The following is a 20,439-nucleotide window of genomic DNA, read 5'->3' on the forward strand; positions in this document are numbered from 1 at the left end:
AAACACTGGTCCATTTTTACAAAACTCCCTTCCTCTGTAATGGGTGATCCTTGCGGTGCCTAAATGTTTAGCCCATCTGCTGTCAATTTCGCTGGCTCAGCTGCCTAGAGTCTCCTTACCAGGACTGGACTCGCAAGGGTTTACAAAAACTGGTTTCTATAAAAATCAAGGGGAGAGATCCTGAAATGAGGAACAGTCCTTTTGTTTAGGGACATACAATGACCTGCCCCGATCAACTACCCAAGTCTTGGTTTTATCACAATCAACTGGCACCTGAGAAGCCAAGAGATCTGCCTGTTTTCCTTTTTAATTCTGATCAATTCTCATGCAATAAACTGAATCCCAGTGGGTAAGGTTTCATGTTTAGTAGGTATGCATGACTGACTGACTGGGACTCAAGTGAGCTAAATTTAGCTAGCAGTGTAGTTCCCGACACACTAATTTAAGTGTTTATTACTCCTTTTCACACACTGTAATTTTCTTTGTCTTTAATGAGAATGCAGGTACCAACTGTTTAACTGTGGTTTTATTGATAGATTCACTTTTCATAGAGATCTGCAAGTTAAACATTTGCCTAGAAATAGTCTCTTTCCTGGCCATCACATTCCAACTACAGAAGCCCCGCATGTTAAAAACGCCCATTGCATGAGTTATAACAACATTTTAATAAATACTTTACAAAAATAATGCGCAGGTTTTTTTAAATCACTGAGAACAGCTCCTTATCCCTTTTCCCCCCCCAAAAAAACTCTTTAAAGAATAGCTTTTTCTGTATAATACTGTGCAGTCAGGACATGCTGGAAGGAAAAAGAATTAAGAAGGTGACTTATTGTACCCCAGCGAATATGTTCAAAAGTCTATATTCTGTTTCTCTTTTTTTTTAAAAAGTGCACGTCTTTCTTTATAGCAGAACCCTTCTAATTACATGTAGGAATTAGGAGATAACTGGGATTTCTTAGTTTTTTGTCAACATTCTTTTCCTTTTAACTACACTCTTCAGCCTCAGCAAATTTTGGCCCGTTAGCCCTTGATCCTGCAAAGACTGACTTACACAGTTTCTTTATTTATACACACTGTGTGGCAGATTCTCCACTGGTGTGAATTGTCATGACTCCAGTCTCTTCCATGGAGCTATGATAATTCATAGCAGCTGTAGCTCTGCCCCTGTGCATAGTCCCATTGAAGTCACTGAACTACTCACAGTATGGGAAGTTAAGCACATTCATGTGTCTTTGCAGAATCCAAGGCCTTATTTTTTATTCTTTTGATGTAGCCCAAAGGAACATGGCAGCTGCATCTCCTGGAAACCCTACCACATATATACAGCTAACACCTGAGTGACTGGAAGGGCAACGGGAGCTTCAACTAAGAATGATTAATGTTGGCGTTGGTTTATTGATCTTCAGCATTTCTACCTGTTTTCTCCTCCAATAATTAATAACTTTCCCTCCCAACAATCCTTCCCCTAACAATCTTAGAGATACGATTAAATACTTTCATTAATACAGCTCCAGAGAAAGTGTTATTTTTAACAGCTGTTTATATTAAATAAGTTACATATAAAAACTGTTTGAGAGTTTAGGCTCTTTGGCCCTGATGCAAACCCCCCCCCCCCCCAAACCTGTCCATGTGGCAAAGCAGGTAAGTATGTGCTTATCTCTAAGCACATGCTTAAGTCGCATTGACTATAATGGATTTAAGCATGTGCTTAAGTGCTCTGCTGAATCAGGGCCTTTGGGCCTGATTCGCATTTCACTTCCCCTAGCTTTACCCTGCCATTAGGGACCAATTGTGCATCATTTAAAATCAATAGGAGCTTTGTTATTGACTTTAATGGGAGCAGGACCAGAGCTTTACTGATTTACACTGATGTAAAAATTGGTATCAAGCCCTTTATTCAGCAAGAATTTATTCACACTATTTTTCCTAGGGGGGGTTTCTTTCTTTTGAAATAAAATGCATTTTATTGCTATATAAGCTTCTCTCATTAAAGGTTTTGTGTATGTTTGTATGCAGAGAAGTGTGAGTGTGTGAAATATATGCATATATAAATTACACACACAGAGAAAAATACACATGTACTATATACAAATATATACACTCATACTAAAGATACTGATCAACCCCATTTCAAAAAGATAATGCAGCCAATGCAGTTTTATGCCATCTATGGAAATGATCCCCATTTTCCTGTCTGAGGAGGACAATCCCTTCAGTATTCCCTTGCTTCCTGAAACTGCTTGTAATAGTCTTCATCTGAAGGGTTTTCTGTACATTTCTGACCATTGTTCGGGGGCCGTGCTTCATTGTATCGGCTCCAGTCTCCTTTGCATATAATCCAAGGCAAAATGTCGACTTTGTAATGGAGCTCTGCAGAGAATTCTACGCTGATCAGGTTTGGTGTGCCCGCCCCTTTCCCCCTAGTAATCAGCTGCATATTGTCATCATAGCAACAGTGCTGCGCAGCTAGAGTTGTGCTCTCCAAGGAAAGCATAGAGCGGGTACAATATCGGGCTGTGGGCTTGTAGATCTCCAATTTTTCCTTTGGCCCACTTGCATCTTTCCAGCGAAAGTTTTTCCGCTTAATCCGATCATAGATCTCAGCAGTGCTGTAAGCGACTTCTGTGGGGTAGGAGCAAGGGCAGCTGGGTAGGTCATTAACCACTTTGTGCATGTATTTCTTCAAGAACTCACTTTTGCAGCTCATCCATCTTTCGCAACTATCAGTATCTGTGTGAGGAGGGGAGATGAAAATGCCTTAAGGTACATTACGCAGCATGTAAATTAATAGGCTTTAGCTACAGAGATAACACAATGAAGATAACCAATGAGGGAAACGTAACTGTCCCACAGAAAGTTCTGTGTAACCAAGTAAGGGCTATAAAGCATGCCCGCTTGCAGTGTGGTGACTCATCTCGTTACTGGAGAATCAAGAAAGCAAGATATGACGAGAAAAGGCCATACTACTGTGAATTACATTGCCATAGCTACATGGATCCTTGGCACTTACTTACTAGGCTTTCAAAGTGCCTTCCAAATGTCAATTAAACCTGGCACCAGCCCAGTGAAGTACAATGGACATCATACCCCACTTTTGCAAGTGAGTGAACTTGAAGCACAGAGAGGTTAAGTGACTTGCCCTAGGTTAAGCAATGAATCAGAACTGTGAATAGAAGTTGGCAGCCCTAGCTCTTGGCTCCAAACCCAAGATCACACAGCCTTCCTGTACCACCACTGAAATGGTACGTGAGGCTCAACTGGTTTGTAATGACACTAAAGACTCCAAGATGATAAGCAGAGCCTTGTATTTATGAAAAATACTTTGGTTAGGGCTTCATTTATTTTTCCCTTGCCACATCCTCTGCCTCTCCAAAAGGATCTTTCGAGCAGCTGCAGTTCAAAGATAGAGCGTGGCCTACAGCAGTCAGTTATATGATGTACCATCAGACAATGTCTGTAAATTAGGATGGCACAAGCCCTATGTAATTAGGCACAAGACCTATGAATTTTGGGGTGGGATGGAGGGGTGGCCAGAGTAGAACATTTACAGCTGATATTAATGCATTATGTTGAAGGGGACTAGAGAGAATCAGTTAAGTTTCTCATTTTGGTTTTTTGGGGGCCAAATCATCTCAAACGATGGGTCTGGTCCCACAAGTAGGGGCTTCATTCCACATTACTTATGTCATCAGCACTCAGTAGGTCTCATCACATGAGTACGGTAAGCAAAGTTTGGGCCTAAAGCTATACTGCAAACATATTGACTCAACGATGTCATGGTCAGTTTGCCATACATTTAAGTCATATGCCTGGTTGGCAACAAGTACTATAGTTTGCCTTACAAGCATACACTAGGATTTGGCATGTGGATAACACTGTTGATTCAACCTGTCTAGTATCCTACCTCCATAAGTGACCAATCCCCGATGCTTCTATGTTAGAGGATAAACCCTCACAGTACACGTGGCCCATTATGTGCACTGTTGTACATGAATGGAAGAAAGTTACATACAGCAATCAGCTCATACCCTGAGGATTGATTTGGTTGACCCTATCTTGCCATCCATAGCTACAAATGCTATTATTGCTCATAAAATTATCCACCTCACATTAGCAACAGCTGTAACTCTTACAAAAATGATCATGAATAAAGTGCCGCTATAGGCACCTTTCAACTGAGGATATCGAAGCGCTTGCAAATTGTTAACATTGAGCCTTATAGCACTGCTGTGAGGTAAGGACGCAGCATCGCTGTTTTACACCTGGAGAAACTGAGGCACAGACACCAACCTGGTGATTTGCAGAAAGTTATTCAAAAAGAATCCTGTGACAGAGCTAGGGATAGAACCAAGATATTCCGAGGTCTAGTTCTGTTCCTTAACAATAAGATAATCAACAGCCATTTGGAATAGAGGCGTATGAGCCCATATCTGATAGTGTTAGTTTAAAAAACAATCCTAAAAGGAGCTCGTCTCTTTACAGTAAGAGATACTAGACTGCCAGCTGCTTACCAACTTCGAATAGCTTGGTGGCATTGAACTCTTCGCTTCCTGCAAGTAAGCTCACTTCTGTGGCAGCTGTCCTGAAGGTGTCTTCAATCCCTAAAGACAAACACAAACTAGTAGATGTTGGTGTGACAAACACAAACTAGTAGATGTGTTTCCTTAACAGTAAACAACAATGAAAAACAAAAACAAACCACCAAAGTTCTGATTGCATTGCCTCTGTTGAATTTAGTGCTGGAGGAAAACATTACCAATATAATGATGAGAAACAGGCTGACCTTGTAGATAACCAGTATACTTGCTAGGCGGTCCTTTAAATAGCCAGGCCAACAGTTCCAAACTTCGGTGTCTAGAGCTAGTTAGGGCACCTAAATCTCTATTTAGGTATGTAACTAAGTGGGCTGATTTTTCAAAGCTGCCCAGTAACTCCCAGGAATTCCAGTAGAAGCTGCAGGTGCTCAGTACCAATGAAAATCCGTCCATTTGATTAGGTGGCCAAGTTTACGTATCCAGATATCTTTTTCCTAGCATGTGTTAGGGATGGTTGATGACATCTCAACTTGTTGAGAAATTTCTTAGTGAAAGCTGTACAATGCAACGTGGAATATGAAACCCGTTGGAGACCGTGCTCCAGCTGCTTTGAAATGCTCCAAAATGCTGATCTGGCACTTTCTTTTTTTTGGAGCTGGAACAGCGATGGTCCCAGGTCAAGCAGCTCTTTTCTCTCTCCAGCTGCAGAGAGTCTTCTGAGCCAGCAGGTGCTGATGCTAGGCCTGGGTGGGGGACCAGCCAGGGGAGCGTCAGGGGACAGAACTGCCAGGAGCCCAGGGTGGAGCTGGAGTCTGGCAGCAGGACCACATGGATAGTGGAGGGAGGAGCCTGGCACAGGTACGGGGAGGCAGGGACAGGACCGGCTCTATAGAGAGTCACTCCCTGCTCGCCCAGGCCTCCCTCAGCTCCCCCTATCTTTCTCCCAGCTCCCCCAGTTACGTCTCAGCAACCCTCTGCTCCCTTCCAGGGCCTCCCATGGCCCTGCATTCCAGCACTGCTGTTTCAGACTCCAGGACTGGTTGGAGACTGCCTCAGCTCCACCTTTTAAACCGATGGAGACTTGCTAATATGTTCATGTTTACGTGTTGGCAGGATACCAAATGTTTTCCAGTGAGTGAATACAATAGCGCCTGCCCCAACAAGCTGAAACTGTATTTGTGTGCTTTGCTCTTCAGTTACAGTCTCTTCTGCTGCTAGGGGAGTGAAAGGAGTTGGGAGGAAAGAGACAAATATGTAGATAATTCAAAAATCTTGGAAACTTCGGGTGCCTGGAAAGCTCCAGTAAAGCATTTGTCACTAGCACAGAGAACCATAGAATAACAAAAAAGGTGTGAAAACATGGTCATTATTGGACTAATTGTATTATGCTCAAATGAACACCCTTTTGATGTTATTTTATTTGGCTAACTATTATTCTCTTTAAATGAAAGCCCTTCAAAGAAGCATTTAGGCATGTAATTTTTTTCCCATTGCATCATATATTTCAAAAGTAAGCCCCGAAAACTCTCAGTATGCAAAAACTGTGTGGTTAATGTAGCCTTCCATCCCCTTTCCAGCCAACTTCATCATGGTCTTGTTACTGGTGCACAGTAATACAAACCAGGGCCTTGCAGAGCTTCAAAACAGCCTCAGGCTTTTTTTACAATAATTTATTGTAAGGGCTTTGCCTTAACTGCAGCTGTAGATGCAGAATAATAGATACCCCAGAATCCTTCCAAGGTAATAATTCACTGCCGAGGTTCTGCTGACAGTATAAACAGTAGAAGCTGAGCTTTGCTCTGGTCATTTTAAAAATACCAGCAGACTCAGAGTGTATTACATTTTCCTCGCCAAGCTCAGGTGTCTGTAATGTGACATAATACATTCTTTCAAGTCTGCCATGGTTTGATGCTAGATGGTAACAAATACCTGACACTATACCTGGGAGATGGTGACCTCTTCTGGATTTAACCCATTGTTGTTCAGGTTTGAGGGAATGGGGGAAATGTTCAACAAGCAGAGGGTGGGGGTGGGGGTGGGTGTGTTTCCTGCAGCGGCTAGCAAATAGCAACTAACATCCTGAGATGGATGGGTGTGCATGTCAGAGAGTAACTGCCAAACACTGCTTGTCGAGTGACTTTAAAAATCTCTAGCAATGCCAGTGCAACATCTGAGCTCATACTTAGGATTTTATAGCTATTTCAGGTCTTTCACTTCCTTTACCTTCCAAATTGTGAAGCTAGACATGGCTAAATGTTGGTGAAATGCAATCTGCTAGGGGGTGCTTCCCCCGGCTCTGCCGAGGCCGTGCCCCCAACTCCACCCCTTCCCCCAAGACCCCACTGCCACCCTGCTTCTTCTCACCCCCGCTTTGCCCCCACCCTTTCCCCGCCCAGTTCCACCCCCTCCCCTTGCTTCTCCCCGCCTCCCACCCCGACACCCTCCAGTGCCTCCTGCTGCTGCGAAAGAGCTGATCTGTGGCAGGCCGTAGGAGGGAGCGGGAGGTGCTGATCGGTGGGGCCCGCCAGCGGGCAGGAGGCGCTGGGGGAGGTTCTGGTAGTGGGGCTGCCAGTGGGTGCTTAGCACCCACCATTTTTTCCCCATGGGTGCTCCAGTCCCAAAGCACCCACGGAGTCAGCGCCTATGTACTGTAATGTGGATGCACCATACTGCGCTCCGTGGTGTATTTATACAGCTCCAATACATCACCCTCAGTGCTGCATCATTGTATGGGTTGTGCAAATGTGGATTAATATGAATAAGCAGAGGAGCCTCTCAACACGTGGCTCAAGCTAAAACCGCATCCTTAATCTGCCCTGTGGTACACAGGCACTGACGGGCCAAGCCTGCCGGTTTTGAGAATTTTCCAATTTGTAGGCAAAATGGACAGAGAAAGAGAGAGAGAGAGAGAGAGAGAGAGATGGATGAATGGCATTTTAGCCTTAATTCTAGACTTGCTGGTTTGTATTAAGAGACAGGAGCTTTGTGGTCTATTAAAACAAAAAAATCCCTTGACTCAAACTCCAACAGCTCTTTAGAACATTACTGCTGAGGGCATTCTGCGTCTAAACATTTGGCATCTAAAAAATTAAAAATTCTGTGCACAATATTTTAAAATTCAGCAGGTTTTATTTGTCAATAAATAAACGCAGAGGCTGCAGCATGGCAGTAGGGAGCACAGGCCACTGGCTACACAAAGGTGGGAGATCTCCCACCCCCAGGAGGCGGACTCAGTGGTGAGGCTGCACCCGACCCTGACACAGCGCAAGGACTGGGCCTCCCCCAGAAACACCCTGGGGCCCTGCCAGGTGCACTAGGTGTGGGGCAGGCAGGATCCAAGTGTGGAGGGGCTCAGTGTGGAGGGATCCAGGTGTGAGGGTGAGAGGATTCTGTGTGGGACAATCTGGGTGCAGGCAGCTCAGTGTGGGGGGATCAGGATGCACAGAGGCTCTTTGGGGGGGGTTCCATGTGCAGGGGCAATGGGTTTCTGCAGGGGCTTCCAGGTGAAAATGGTTGGGGTTCAGAGGAGGGGTCTGGGTGTGGGGAGTCTCAGTAGGGGGGTATGGGTGCTGCAGGAGTGGGGCTTGGTGGGGTGGGGGTCTGGGTGCAGCTAGTTGGCATGGGGGTCTGGATGTGGGGGCTCAGGTTGGTGCAGGGGGGTGGGGCTCATCAGGGTCGGGGGTTGAGTACAGGGAGCTCAGTGGGGGGTGGTCTGGGTGAAGGGAGGGGTCTGGAGGCAGGGCGGTCTGGGTTCAGAGGGCTCCAGATGCAGGGGTTGAGCTTCAATGGGGTGAGGCTTGAATATGGAGGACTCGGTGGTTCTGGGAGTACAGGGTGAGGCTTGGAGGGGATATCTGGGAATGGGAGGGTCCAGATGCACAGGAGTTGGGCAGATGGAGGAGCAGCTCCCCGTACAGTGACCCCTCCCCTTGCAGTTGAGGAGTGATGGGGACAGAAAGCAGGGGAGGATGCCGAGCTTCCTGCAGCTGGGGGAGGTTCCTAGGGGTGGGTCTGACACAGCCCCAGCCACTCCTTACAGGGGAAGAGAAAATCCCATCCTCTCCTGCTTCCAGCCCAGCCAGGACTAGCAGCTGATCCCAGCTCAGGGTAGGAGCCACTGACTGTCTCCACCGGCTGCTCTGGGTGCCTAAAACAATGTACCTGTGCAGCTAGGGAGTGGTGCATGACTGCTCTTGCACCTTCCCTTTGCTTTCCTGTCAGAAAGTCATTTTTCTGTGGGGAAGCAAAGAAATCTGCGGGGGACATGAATTCTGCACATGCGCAGTGGCACAGAATTCCCCCAGGAGTAGAACATCTAGTGTATATGACCATGTTTCAGATCTCCTCTAAAGCAGTGGTTCTCAAACTAGGGCCGGGCTGGTTTGTTTACCTACCGCAACTGCAGGTTTGACCGATCGCGGCTCCCACTGGCCGCGGTTTGCTGCTCCAGGCCAATGGGAGGCCAGCACATCTCTTGGCCCGCGCTGATTCCTGCAGCCCCCATTGGCCTGGAGCAGCAAACCGCGGCCAGTGGGAGCCACGATTGGTCAAACCTGCAGATGCAGTAGGTAAACCAACCGTCCTGTCCCGCCAGGGGCTTTCCCTGAACAAGCGGCGGCCTTAGTTTGAGAACCAATTCTCTAAAGCCACTTTGCAGACAGTTGGCATGATACTTTAAAGGGCATATTAACAGCCAATATGGAGCCATTATTCCTGACATTATGGCAAGTATATACACATTAAATGTATTGCAATGTATGTTCTTATTTTCAAATAATAGTAATGAAGCTGTTTTAAAATAAAAAACCAAATGCATTCTAGGTGAAATGAGTGCACATTTCTTTGGGAAAAAGCTTCAGTCCTGTGACATGCGGGATGTTCGGGTAGGCAAGAAGTAACTGCAGCAACAAAAAAAGTTTGCCTTTAGACTGAAACTTTCTGTAGCAAGTTTAACCCCTGATAGGAGACAACATTGGATCTAATAACAAATGCTTTGTTAAATTAAAAATAAAAAACAGAACTACTCTAAAACGTAAAAGACAGACATGGTACATTAACATTAAAATACCATGTCTGCCTTTTACATTTTAGGGTAGTTCACATATGAAATAAGTGACCTTCAGGAACACCACTTTTTAATAGCACTGCTACCCAGCCATGGCCCAGATGTGATGCTGGCCTTTAACCATGTATGGTGAAGCCCTCCAAACCCAGTGCTCTGTCCCCTGGTACAATGATCTTTCTAATAACAATTCAGCTGTTAACCATACCTGGGCAGTTTGGCCTATCACATGTCCTCGACTCTGTGGCTGTGCAGGCATATCCACAGGACCTGGTTCGCTTCTGATTGCCATTCCCGCAGGTTACGCTACAAATGGACCATGGGCTCCAGTCTCCCTCTCCATCAATATAATCTATACAGGAACAAAGATGAGGAAGGAAATGAAAAACAAAAACCCTACTACCAAAAACTACTGTATAGATGGTGGTTTTTATTAAGTAGGCATAGCAAGAATGGAATCCAGATGTCTCTACCTGAAACCTGGGCTGAGTGCCAGGCTTAAGCCTGCTGTTTAAATGGTTTTCACACTTGCCTCTCCTCAGGGACGTGCATGCAACATTATTTGAAAATGTATTTCCTTTCTCTTTTGACCTTTTAGCAGCCGAGAATCTTCAGCTGTAAAGCTGGGTCATGAACTAACAAAACATCTATTTAAACTATTTTTCCATCGGTAGGAATATGCTTTCTGATCACAAACCAACCAGATAAGTAATAAAAACATTTACTTTAACCTCCCCACCCCTCAAATAAACCCCTCCAAAAGATATCTATAGCACACAAAGATATTCAAAACTTAACTGGATTTTAGGACAGAATGCAGGTTGGATTTTGTTTGGGTAGTTGATTGTATGTGGAAATATTTCAGTTTCATTCTTTAATCTCCCCACACATCAGAGCAAGAGAGCTAACATGTTATAGAAGAAGTCAGTGACGCAGTGAATTACACGTTCTTTTCAAACCCATGGTAATAAACATTTTATAGCACTGACTAAATGACTAACTGTTGTCACTGAGGGCCTGATCCTGCACCATTAAAAGCTCTTTGGTTCAGGAACCAGCATTTTGTTCTGTAATGACTGCGGCTTCTAGGCACTACCACAGTGCAAATAATACGAACATGACTGGGCCCAAATTGAGTGAAATATTCCACTAACTAATGTGGGAAGCCCAGAGCATAGAGTGTACTGCCTAGCATGCCTTCACTCCCAATATCAAACATGCCACTTCAGGGTTACACCTTTGTGAGAAGACGGACCAAGTTCCCGTCTCTCACTATGTAAAGGACTGGGCTAGTGCATAGTTTTCTGCCAGGGTTAGAGGTGTCTATTTTATGACACGGTTTGTTTTATTGCCAGTGTGGACAGAAAACATGGAAAATAAACCCTGTTAAAGATGGGTGTTGTAGCCTAGAGACTCTGCACTGGGAATAGAAATCTTCTTTTAACGCTGATGCCCTTAGGTGTGGCAGAGCACTGTACATCTTTTTGTAGTACTAAAATTTGTCCACAAATACAGATCCAAGAAGAAAGGACTTTAAAATTCTGGCCCACGATATTCAATACTTATGCACATATTTCAATATAAAATTCAGCAAAAAAGCTCCCTCTAAGTTAAGGCTCTAGATTCAAACCTAATCAAAACAAGGGAAACTAGGGCTGAAACAGTAAGCTACAGCTTCTGTGTGTGTAGATGATGCAACATGAATGACAGGGAATAAAACCACTGCTTTGAAATGCTGCTCTACGTAAACCCTTTAAGTATAGAGCCCTACTAAATTCATGGTCCATTTTGGTCAATTTCAGGGTCATAGGATTTTAAAAATTGTAAATTTCACAATTTCAGCTATTTCAATCTGAAATTTCATGGTGGTGTGCTGCTGCTGTTAGTGGCAGTGCTGCCTTCAGACCTGGGCAGCTGGAGCGCGGCGGCTTCTGGCTGAGAGTAACGATGTAATGATGATGGCACGATATGGCATTGCCACCCTTATTTCTGCGCTGCTGCTGGCTGGGCACTGCCTTCATAGCTGGGAGTGGTGGCTGCTGGTCGGGAGCCCAGCTCTGAAGGCAGAGCTGACACCAGCAGCAGCACAGAAGTAAGCATGGCATGGTATGGTGTTGCCACCCTTACTTCTGCACTGCTGCCTGCAGAGCTGGGACCCTCAGTCAGCCCTCCGGCCACCCAGCTCTGAAGGCAGCAGCGCAGAAGTACGGGTGCCATGGTATGGTATTGCCACCTTTACTTCTGCATTGCTGCTGGCGGGGCGCTGCCTTCAGAGCTGGGCACCTGGCCAACAGCCACCCCTCTCCGGCCCCCCCAGCTCTGAAGGCAGCATAGAAGTAAGTGGCAATACTGCAACCCCCCTAAAATAACCTTGTGTCTCTCCCCCCACCCCCGCAGCTCTCTTTTGGGTCAGGACCCCCAATTTGAGAAAGGCTCGTCTCCCCTATGAAATCTGTATAGTGTAGGGTAAAAGCACACAAAAGAAAGACCATATTTCATGATCTGTGACGTGTTCTTCATGGCCGTGAATTTGGTAGGGCCTACTTAAGTATATATTGATTTACAGCTTCGTCCTTAGAGGCTCTGAGCCACTTGCCACGGCCATAGTGTGCATATTAAATCACCTCCCAGCAGTCATCCCAAAATGTGCAGCTATAGACCAACGTGATAGTAAGGAAATAATTCATCCTTTCTGTTTTCAGCAATTGTTTCATACAACAAACTGAAAACAATTGTTTTCCCCATGATGCATCTGGAACAGAATTACACACACAAAATGTTCCTGCCTATCTATGCCACTCCCTACACATGAGTCAACATAGCTTGCCTTACTTATATTTCAACCAAACGTGACCACATTGTAGTTCTCACTCATTTATCCACCAGTTACATTTTAGCTTCCAAATCACTGCACACATGGTTCTAAATTTGTACTTATCCTTACACTAAAAATAAATGAGACCTCGTTTCCTTTGTTTAAAAAAAGTACACTCATGAATAAAAAAAAAGCTTCTTGTAGGATAACTGGTATAATTTTCAAGATTATAGATTTACAAGTGGAATGTGGCTACCATAGCCTAGTTTGTGCATCTGCACAGATTTGTATTTAAAAGCCAATGACCAAAAGCCACATGTTGGAAAAATGCTATTTTGCTTGGCCTACTTTCAGCGATGTCTCTTCATTCTCATTTCCCCCAAACTAGTTTTACAATCCCAAGGTGCCCATAAGAGGTCTGGAATGCGAACTCACCATATTCTGGCTGCTCCTTGGATTCAAAAGTCCGGTGATTGGGCGCATGCCTATCCCACCCACCAAGAGGGTTTAGGAAGTTGCTATCTTCGGTGGTGCTGTCATGCTTGTAGTCCTGGTCACCGCTACTCATGCGAGTCAAGGTGGATGACGTCTGCCACCAGTTCCTCCAGTCAGGGGATGGGACTGGCCAGCTAGGCTTGCTGCTCTCTTTGTGCAGATCCTTCTCTGGTTCAGTATCAGGGCCATCAACCACTTCTATGGTAACCTAGAGAATTTAAGTTATGCCAGGTCAGTCAGCATGCAAAATCCAAAACTAGATCATCTCCTCAGAGAGTGTCCATGCATCAGTGGGGAATCTTCTATACAGCAGAGATAAGGGACAGATGTTATCTAGCAAAGAGGGCTTGTAATCCTTTAGGGCTAGCCTGTTATAAACCATACGTGGATTAGTGTGAGCCCAGAAACTCAGTGATTCCTTCTGCCACCTCTGCTGAGTCAAATCTTGGAGCAAAAAGCCCCCCCCCCCCCCCGCCTCTCCCTCCAAAATCCTGAACAAAACAAGAACCAAACCTGCATCTTAAGCTTTCTGTCTTCAGGGGAAAAGTCGATAAAAGTTTGTGAAGAGGAAAAAGAAAAACACTCATTTAAAATTCATTGGGCCTGAATATGAAGCGAATGTGAAATGTGCTAGATCAGAAAGGAAGCCTTTGTTGTTGGCTTTGCACAGGTGCAAATAACTACACCAGGTGCAAGGCAGTACAGAATCAGTTGCATTCTCTTTGCTTGCTAAATATCCGATCAAGTGTTAGCCTGGTCACTGGCTGGTAAGACCATTTGTACCCTAGCAGATTTTTCTGTAGCACAGTTGCAACACTATAATATTTAGGGCTGGCACTAGCATGTGAAACCATAGTGTAGGTGGCCACAGATTCTTTATATTCTTCTTTTACCCTGAGATACCTTTTATATCCAAGGTTACCGTGGGAATTTTAATCATAAATGACTGTCAACATTTTTTCAACAAAATATAATAAATATACATTTTATATTACTATTCGTTAGAGAAGCTTTAAGCATTTTTTTGGCAATTGTCACAATAGCCCTCTGCAATAGATTTGATTATACTCACTTTCCAGAGGGGTAAGAAGAGGTACATTTAAATCACTTGTCTAAAGTAGGACAGGCCACTATCAACCAGTAATAGAACAGCCCAGAGTCAAGATTCCCTGCTTAAATCCCTAGACCACACATACATTCATGCATATAAATAAATCTGTATAATACTGTATAGTCATTATAACACACCCCTTTGCTGCTTTTCAATACATAAAAATGAATGAATTAATTATGAAACTCTTAAATAAATGTTGGGTACACACATACATACGTATTTAGAGAGACACTGGTACTAACAATCAGGAATCTAGGGTCCCTGTGTCATGGAAATAAGGTATGACCATAGACAGACAAATTATGGTTCAGAGTCATTGGTATGCCCTGGCTGCTTTGTGCTGCTCCATTAATGCAATGCAGCTGTAAACCCAGTTCAACTTGCTGAGTAAGCTGGACTTTTGGGTTGGCCAAAGGAGCCAGAGTGTAGAGGTGGTTCTGTCATATATATCTAATGCATAAAAAGTGGGGGGGCATGTAAATTGTATAGATCAGGGGTCAGCAACCTTTCAGCAGTGGTGTGCCGAGTCTTCATTTATTCACTCTAATTTAAGGTTTCATGTGCCAGTAATTCATTTTAACATTTTTAGAAGGTCTCTTTCTATAAGCTATAATATATAACTAAACTATTGTTGTATGTAAAGTAAATACGTTTTTTAAAATGTTTAAGAAGCTCCATTTAAAATTAAATTAAAATGCAGAGCCCCCCGGAACAATGGCCAGGATCTGGGTAGTGCGAGTGCCACTGAAAATCAGCTCGCGTGCCGACTTCGGCACGCGTGCCATAGGTTGCCTACCCCTGGGATAGATACACCTTCATGTTACAAACGTCTTTTGGACAGAACTTTCTTAAAATTGGGTTTCTATAAACCAGACAAAGCACAATAGCCTGTTATGCTGGGGACATGAAGGCAATTGGATTAGGAGTTCACAGTTTCATAAAATTGGTTTTAATAAAATCATGGTTTACTGGAACACACACACACACACACACCTCTCTCTCTCTCTCTCGCAAATAAAATCTCATTTACTTTCTATGTCCGTCCTGCTACCTGTGACCTGCCGAGGGACATTACACCGGAAGTGGAATGGCTCCAGCTGAAGATCTGCTGGAGCTCAGTAGTGCAGAATGCAGTTGTGCACTTACAAAACAATGCACACATTTCCTTTTTGGAGAAACAAGCCATTGCATTTACACACTGCCTCCCCTCTGACTACTGTCAGAAAAATTGAGACGAAATGACTGGGAGGCTACTAGGAAGTTCCACTGGGATTGTATAGAAAGAAGCAATACAGGTATGCAGTTGTTGTAACAAAATAAGTCTCTGGGAAGGAGATAAACAAAAATATGCTGGACAGTTTTATCTTCCATTTTGTCATTTTAATGGTGGAATCAAAATGATTACTCCAACAGATTATTCACTGCAATTTCTACAAACTGAGAATTAAAATAGATTTCATATGCTTGAAACTATAAGTGACAGTTCATGGGCTGTACGGATCCAAGCAAAATAGTGTTGTGCATCCAATAAGTGGGAATAAACAAGGTGCTTTGTAGCAGTTTAAAGACAATTTGCTATGCTTGGAAGGTTCTATTACTGGCTGAATATCAACAGGATTTTTTTTTAAAAGCACGTTAACTCTAAAAGCAAAAACGAAACAAAAGGAAACAAAAGACTTTCCAAAGGGAGCATTTCAAAAATCAGTCCTTTGCTATTTTTAAAATTGTAATACGGTTTATCGCGATTAACTCTCTGGGTATTTCAAGCAGATGTAATCTGAAATCCCATAGGAATCTAATTTAAAAAGATTACTCAGAATAGTAAGTTATTTTTAAGATATAAAAAGATCTTTGAATTTTTAGTTATCCCTGCTATACTTGTAATGTGTTTGTTATTACGAAGTCTTATTACAGGGATTATAATTAAGGATTGCACATCTCAAAGTAGCATTAATGTCTTCTTAAAGTTGGGTTAAAATTTATTATTAAACAATTATATTATTCTTTCTTATAGACGTAAGGAAAATGGATTTAGTCACTCACCATTCTGCTGCAGTTTTCCCAAACACACCACTCTAATGCAAATTGCAAGGTGTTAAACCCATCTGATACAAAGGGATTATTAATAAAGTGTGTACTATATACTTCCACAGAGATTTCACTTCTCCAACTCTGGAGTCCAAGTATTTCTAACATGCCCATCACTGCAGAATTCAGCCATCAGACTGTGTAAATTCACATTAATGTTTTAAAAAGTAAGTTGGTGTGTGATGAAACTTGACAAAGAATCTAGTTCCCACAGGAGGACAAAATACTGCTACCTGCCAAGTCAGAAGGATTTTCCCCTTGCCAGCTGCTTCCTGTGTCATTTACCAGCCTTTTCTGCTGTACTCCCAAGGTGTCTGTATTGCAATGGGGAGCCACAGAGCCATAGAATGGGACACAACAGTACAGCACCCTTTAGGGTCCACAGGAGTGGGAAACTTTACTTGAAATTCAAGGGTGGGGGAAAGCTAACATTCCAATGAAAATTGGGGTATCAGGTTCCAAGTGCAGCACCCCCTCAGAGCTGGGTAGCATTGGATGGGTTGTAGCAAGGGGTGGAAGAGAGAAAAGCTCAGAAAAAGAGAAAATAAATAGGTGGCCTCATCCCCTTGACGTGACTTCACTTTCGTTGCTAACGGGAAGGAAGGAAGTGATTCTGTTTTACACTGAGTAACCCTGCCACACTGGCAGGTCTGCATGCGTAACTGAGCTGGCATGTGTCAAATCAACGGAGACCAACAAAACGGCTTTTCAGTGAGGAAGAAGAAAAAAAGCTGTGCCCCCAAAGGAAATATGGCACTAGTTTTAAAAAAGCACCTCACATTTTAGAGGACCTCCAGAGAATTAGTTTATTTGAGTGCAATGGTGCATTTGGCTGCAGCTCTGACACCAACCTAAAAACCAACCACAGTACACTAATGGCAACAGCTGCTGCGGTTACTCCCTTAAACAACCGCTTGCCTTACCAATACTAAACAACTGTACAAATGCAGCATGAAATGATGCAGGGGTTGAAAAATGGGCCAAACTTCTACAGGGCTAGCAGATCACAGAAAAGCCAGTAAGAGAGTCCTTTTTGTATTACTTGCAAAGGGCTTACATGCATCACAACAGCAGTGAGTGGTGTAACTTTAGCAACTGTGTGTTTTTTTTTTTTTTTTTTTTTTTAAGTATTTGACAACTTTTGCATAGATCTTCTATCTAGAACTGACTGTTTTGTGGCTCTATTTGTTTCTAGTGTACTGGATCTAATACCTTTATTGTCAACAATGACTTTGTAGTTAAGAGTAGAAACCTTGGGGCAGGGCTAGTTTTCTTAACACTGTGATTACACTCCCTGTAACAACAACAACAACAAAAAAATGTGGACAAGCGCATAACTATGCCATGATACAACAATTGCTTTCTTTACCACGCTATAAAACAGGGCTCACGGGAATATCATTTCAAGCTGTTTTCACAGACTGACTTTCAGGCCTGTAAAATATACTTCTACAATTTATAGGGAAAATGTCTTCATTTTTAAATGTATTATTATTGGTCTGTGTGTATGTCCCAGAAAACACTGGGCAGCAGGGCCAAGATTTTCAGAAAGAGGAGCCCAGAGCTGGGCTCCTAAATCCATATTTAGGCACCTAAGTAAGTAGCCTGAAATTCTGGCCACATATTTAGGTGCTTAAATTGAATTAGGTGCTAAATGAATTGAGGAGGCTAAAGTTAAACTCCTGTTTCCATAAAATCTTGGTCCAGCTGCCCAGTGTTTTCTGTGAGAGATGGCTAAGTTTCTCAGGCCCAAGACGCCATGGTCACTGCCGGTGAACCATTCCATGTGTTGTCCAGTTTTCAAACGCCACATCATCCAGTGAAAAACGAGCTCATAATGACAATTATTAATTTATATCGGGAAGCCAAGAAAATGTTTCTCCTCATTTATCCATTCTTCGGCTTTAAGCATTCAATAGCTTTCCTGTCAGGGAATGTATTTCCCCCACTCTATATTCTGTGGTTTACATTGTTATTTGTTAATATAGATACGTATAGTGGCACACTATTTACCTCAGTCTGCAGCTTCAGGCTTTTGTATAGCTTCCCGGACTGCCCTCCTCTAAGAATTCATGAATATATAACTGGAAGGCTTCTAGTAGCAGAAAGCATGTATTCAACATGCAGTTAAAATACACACATTTACCACCTAGGCCTGTAGAATATTGGAATGGTGCTAGGTCCAAAGCTGTAAAAATTTGGAATATTACAACTTGTCTATGAAGTAATGGAGCATCAGCTTTGATACATTTTGTTGTTTCCTAATAATGTCTGTGACTAACTAAAGTACATCTTTATCTTTAGCCACGGATGCCTAATAGAGAGAGATATACCTTGGTAAATTTGTGGGTATAGAGTGCCAGGAATTTATTTAATAAGAGAACTAGTTATAATAGTGCATTATGTTTTTGTAAACACATGTTTTAGGCAGATCAATAGTTCACTACATTATTTTGGTTAAATGTGACTGCTTATTAATGCAGATTTTTCTTTGACACACTAAATTAAATTGCTAATTTTTTTCTTCCTAACCCTGTCTTTAATGCAAGTGACTTGTAATAGGTTATTCCAAAACCAAGAAGAAGATTTTGACTAAAAACGTATCAGATTTTTGTGGGGAGAGGGACTTTCTACTCAAGGTGGCTGCTGCTAAGATTAACATTTAATTCTTTGTTTTCTGAACAGAGGGCCAGATTTTAATCCCTACGTGAGAATCTACTCTGCAGTCATTCCACGGTAATCTGTGGAATCAGTTGAGATTTACACTAATGTGACAAATGAGAATCTGACCATAATTTCCAAAATACTAGTTTCCTGACGGTCACATTGCCAGTGGTTGGCCACAGAATAAAAGAGGTAAAACGCTGCCCAAAACCAAACAATGGAAAATATCGATATGACAAGAGGATGAAAGAAAGACATCTGCAAGAAAACTATGATTCTACCTCTAGCTCTGTGCAGTCAGTGGCATTCACAGAGGGGCTCAGGGGGAACTGGTATCTGTACATCCAGGTAGTACTCAGACTCTCTCTCCACATAACAACACTATGGGTTGGGATACCACACAGAAGAAGGGTATAAGAAAGCACAGCTGGCAGTGACTAAGGGACTGAAGCAAAGCTTAAAGCTGACGTGGTTGGGTTAAGCCATTTTCCATAGTGTGTAAAATATCTCAGTCTTAATGAAGTGTGTACCTGAATGTTGGGGTTTTGCCCATTGATGTCTGCTTTTGACAGGTCAGGAAAGTTTGGGAGATCCAGGAGGAAGGATCTGGGTCCATCTCTTTGTAATGATGTGTGTCCATTTTCCTGCCTGAATCGCTGTTTGGGGAATGGCCTGTGTGCTGCCTGGTGGTCAGGATATTGTCTTCTGTCCTTGGGGTTTAATGTGAAGCTGGTTTTGGGAGCAGAATGGCCATCTGGACCCAGGGTGTTCTGGGGAGAAAGGAATACAATCAAACAACACCATTAATAACAACAGTAACAATAAAACCCAGCCTTGGCTACTCTGACCCCTACCTCCAACTTTTAAATTGATAAAGATCATCAAACAGACAGCTTGTGTGCAAACAGCAGACTACCAGGACAACATTGCTCAGGCAGTCTTTGTACATTCTGCAAGGTGCATACAAATCCTTACATGTACATCCCAAAGCTAGGCACCCAAGTACATAAAATATAACGCTAGAATTTTCTAAAGAGTTCAGCATCAGCTCTCAGGGAATCATTCCGTTACAATAGTATAAATCTGCAGCCAGACCAGATGAGATAAGATTCAATGTTACTTGGGTACCCTCGCTCCTTCAGGATCTTTTGACAATCTCAGTCTTCCAGCAGGTCCCCCCCAACATGGACATGGGCACCGAACTTTAGGCACCCACATTTGAAATGATTGGCCTTCACACCTTGACTTGCAAAAGTGTGGTGCAAGATCAAAAAGTGCTTTTGAAAATCATGCCCCCAATGATCTAAAACAATAAAAGGGCATCATTATTGTAAAGTGGTTTGGTTTTGTCCCACAGCGAAATCAAAACAGAAGTACTGAATGCAAAGTTCACATTGGACTTCCCAGGGTTAAAAGATCATCACACTGCTGAACTGGACAGCTCTTACTCATCTGCCTTCAAACTCACTTAGGGCAGGTCCATACTCACCGCGCGGGTCGACGCGGTGAGTTCGACTTCTCGGAGTTCGAACTATCGCGTCTGATCTAGACGCGAGAGTTCGAACTCCGGAAGCGCTGCAGTCGACTCCGGAACTCCACCACCGCGAACGGCAGTGGCGGAGTCGATCTTGGAGCTGCGGAGTTCGACCCCGCCGCATCTGGACGG

At 43.4% G+C, this 20,439-nt stretch overlaps 1 protein-coding gene across 6 annotated transcripts in view; it reads right to left on the reverse strand.

Moving 5' to 3' along the window:
- Positions 1 to 527: 527 nt before the first annotated feature.
- The window catches only part of ISM1 (isthmin 1), a 107,885-nt gene continuing 87,973 nt past the window's right edge, over positions 528 to 20,439 (reverse strand). For all 6 annotated transcript variants that reach the window (XM_045008592.1, XM_045008595.1, XM_045008594.1 and 3 more), the window contains 5 exons: positions 19,304 to 19,543; positions 12,848 to 13,115; positions 9,806 to 9,949; positions 4,512 to 4,601; positions 528 to 2,730 (listed from right to left, as the gene is read on the reverse strand). In XM_045008592.1, coding sequence (XP_044864527.1) covers positions 2,213 to 2,730; positions 4,512 to 4,601; positions 9,806 to 9,949; positions 12,848 to 13,115; positions 19,304 to 19,543 — 1,260 coding nt within the window. In that variant the 3' untranslated portion in view covers positions 528 to 2,212. The remainder of the gene's footprint in view (positions 2,731 to 4,511; positions 4,602 to 9,805; positions 9,950 to 12,847; positions 13,116 to 19,303; positions 19,544 to 20,439) is intronic.

This window comes from Mauremys mutica, chromosome 3 (genome assembly GCF_020497125.1).
Source record: "Mauremys mutica isolate MM-2020 ecotype Southern chromosome 3, ASM2049712v1, whole genome shotgun sequence".
Taxonomy (NCBI): domain Eukaryota; kingdom Metazoa; phylum Chordata; order Testudines; family Geoemydidae; genus Mauremys; species Mauremys mutica.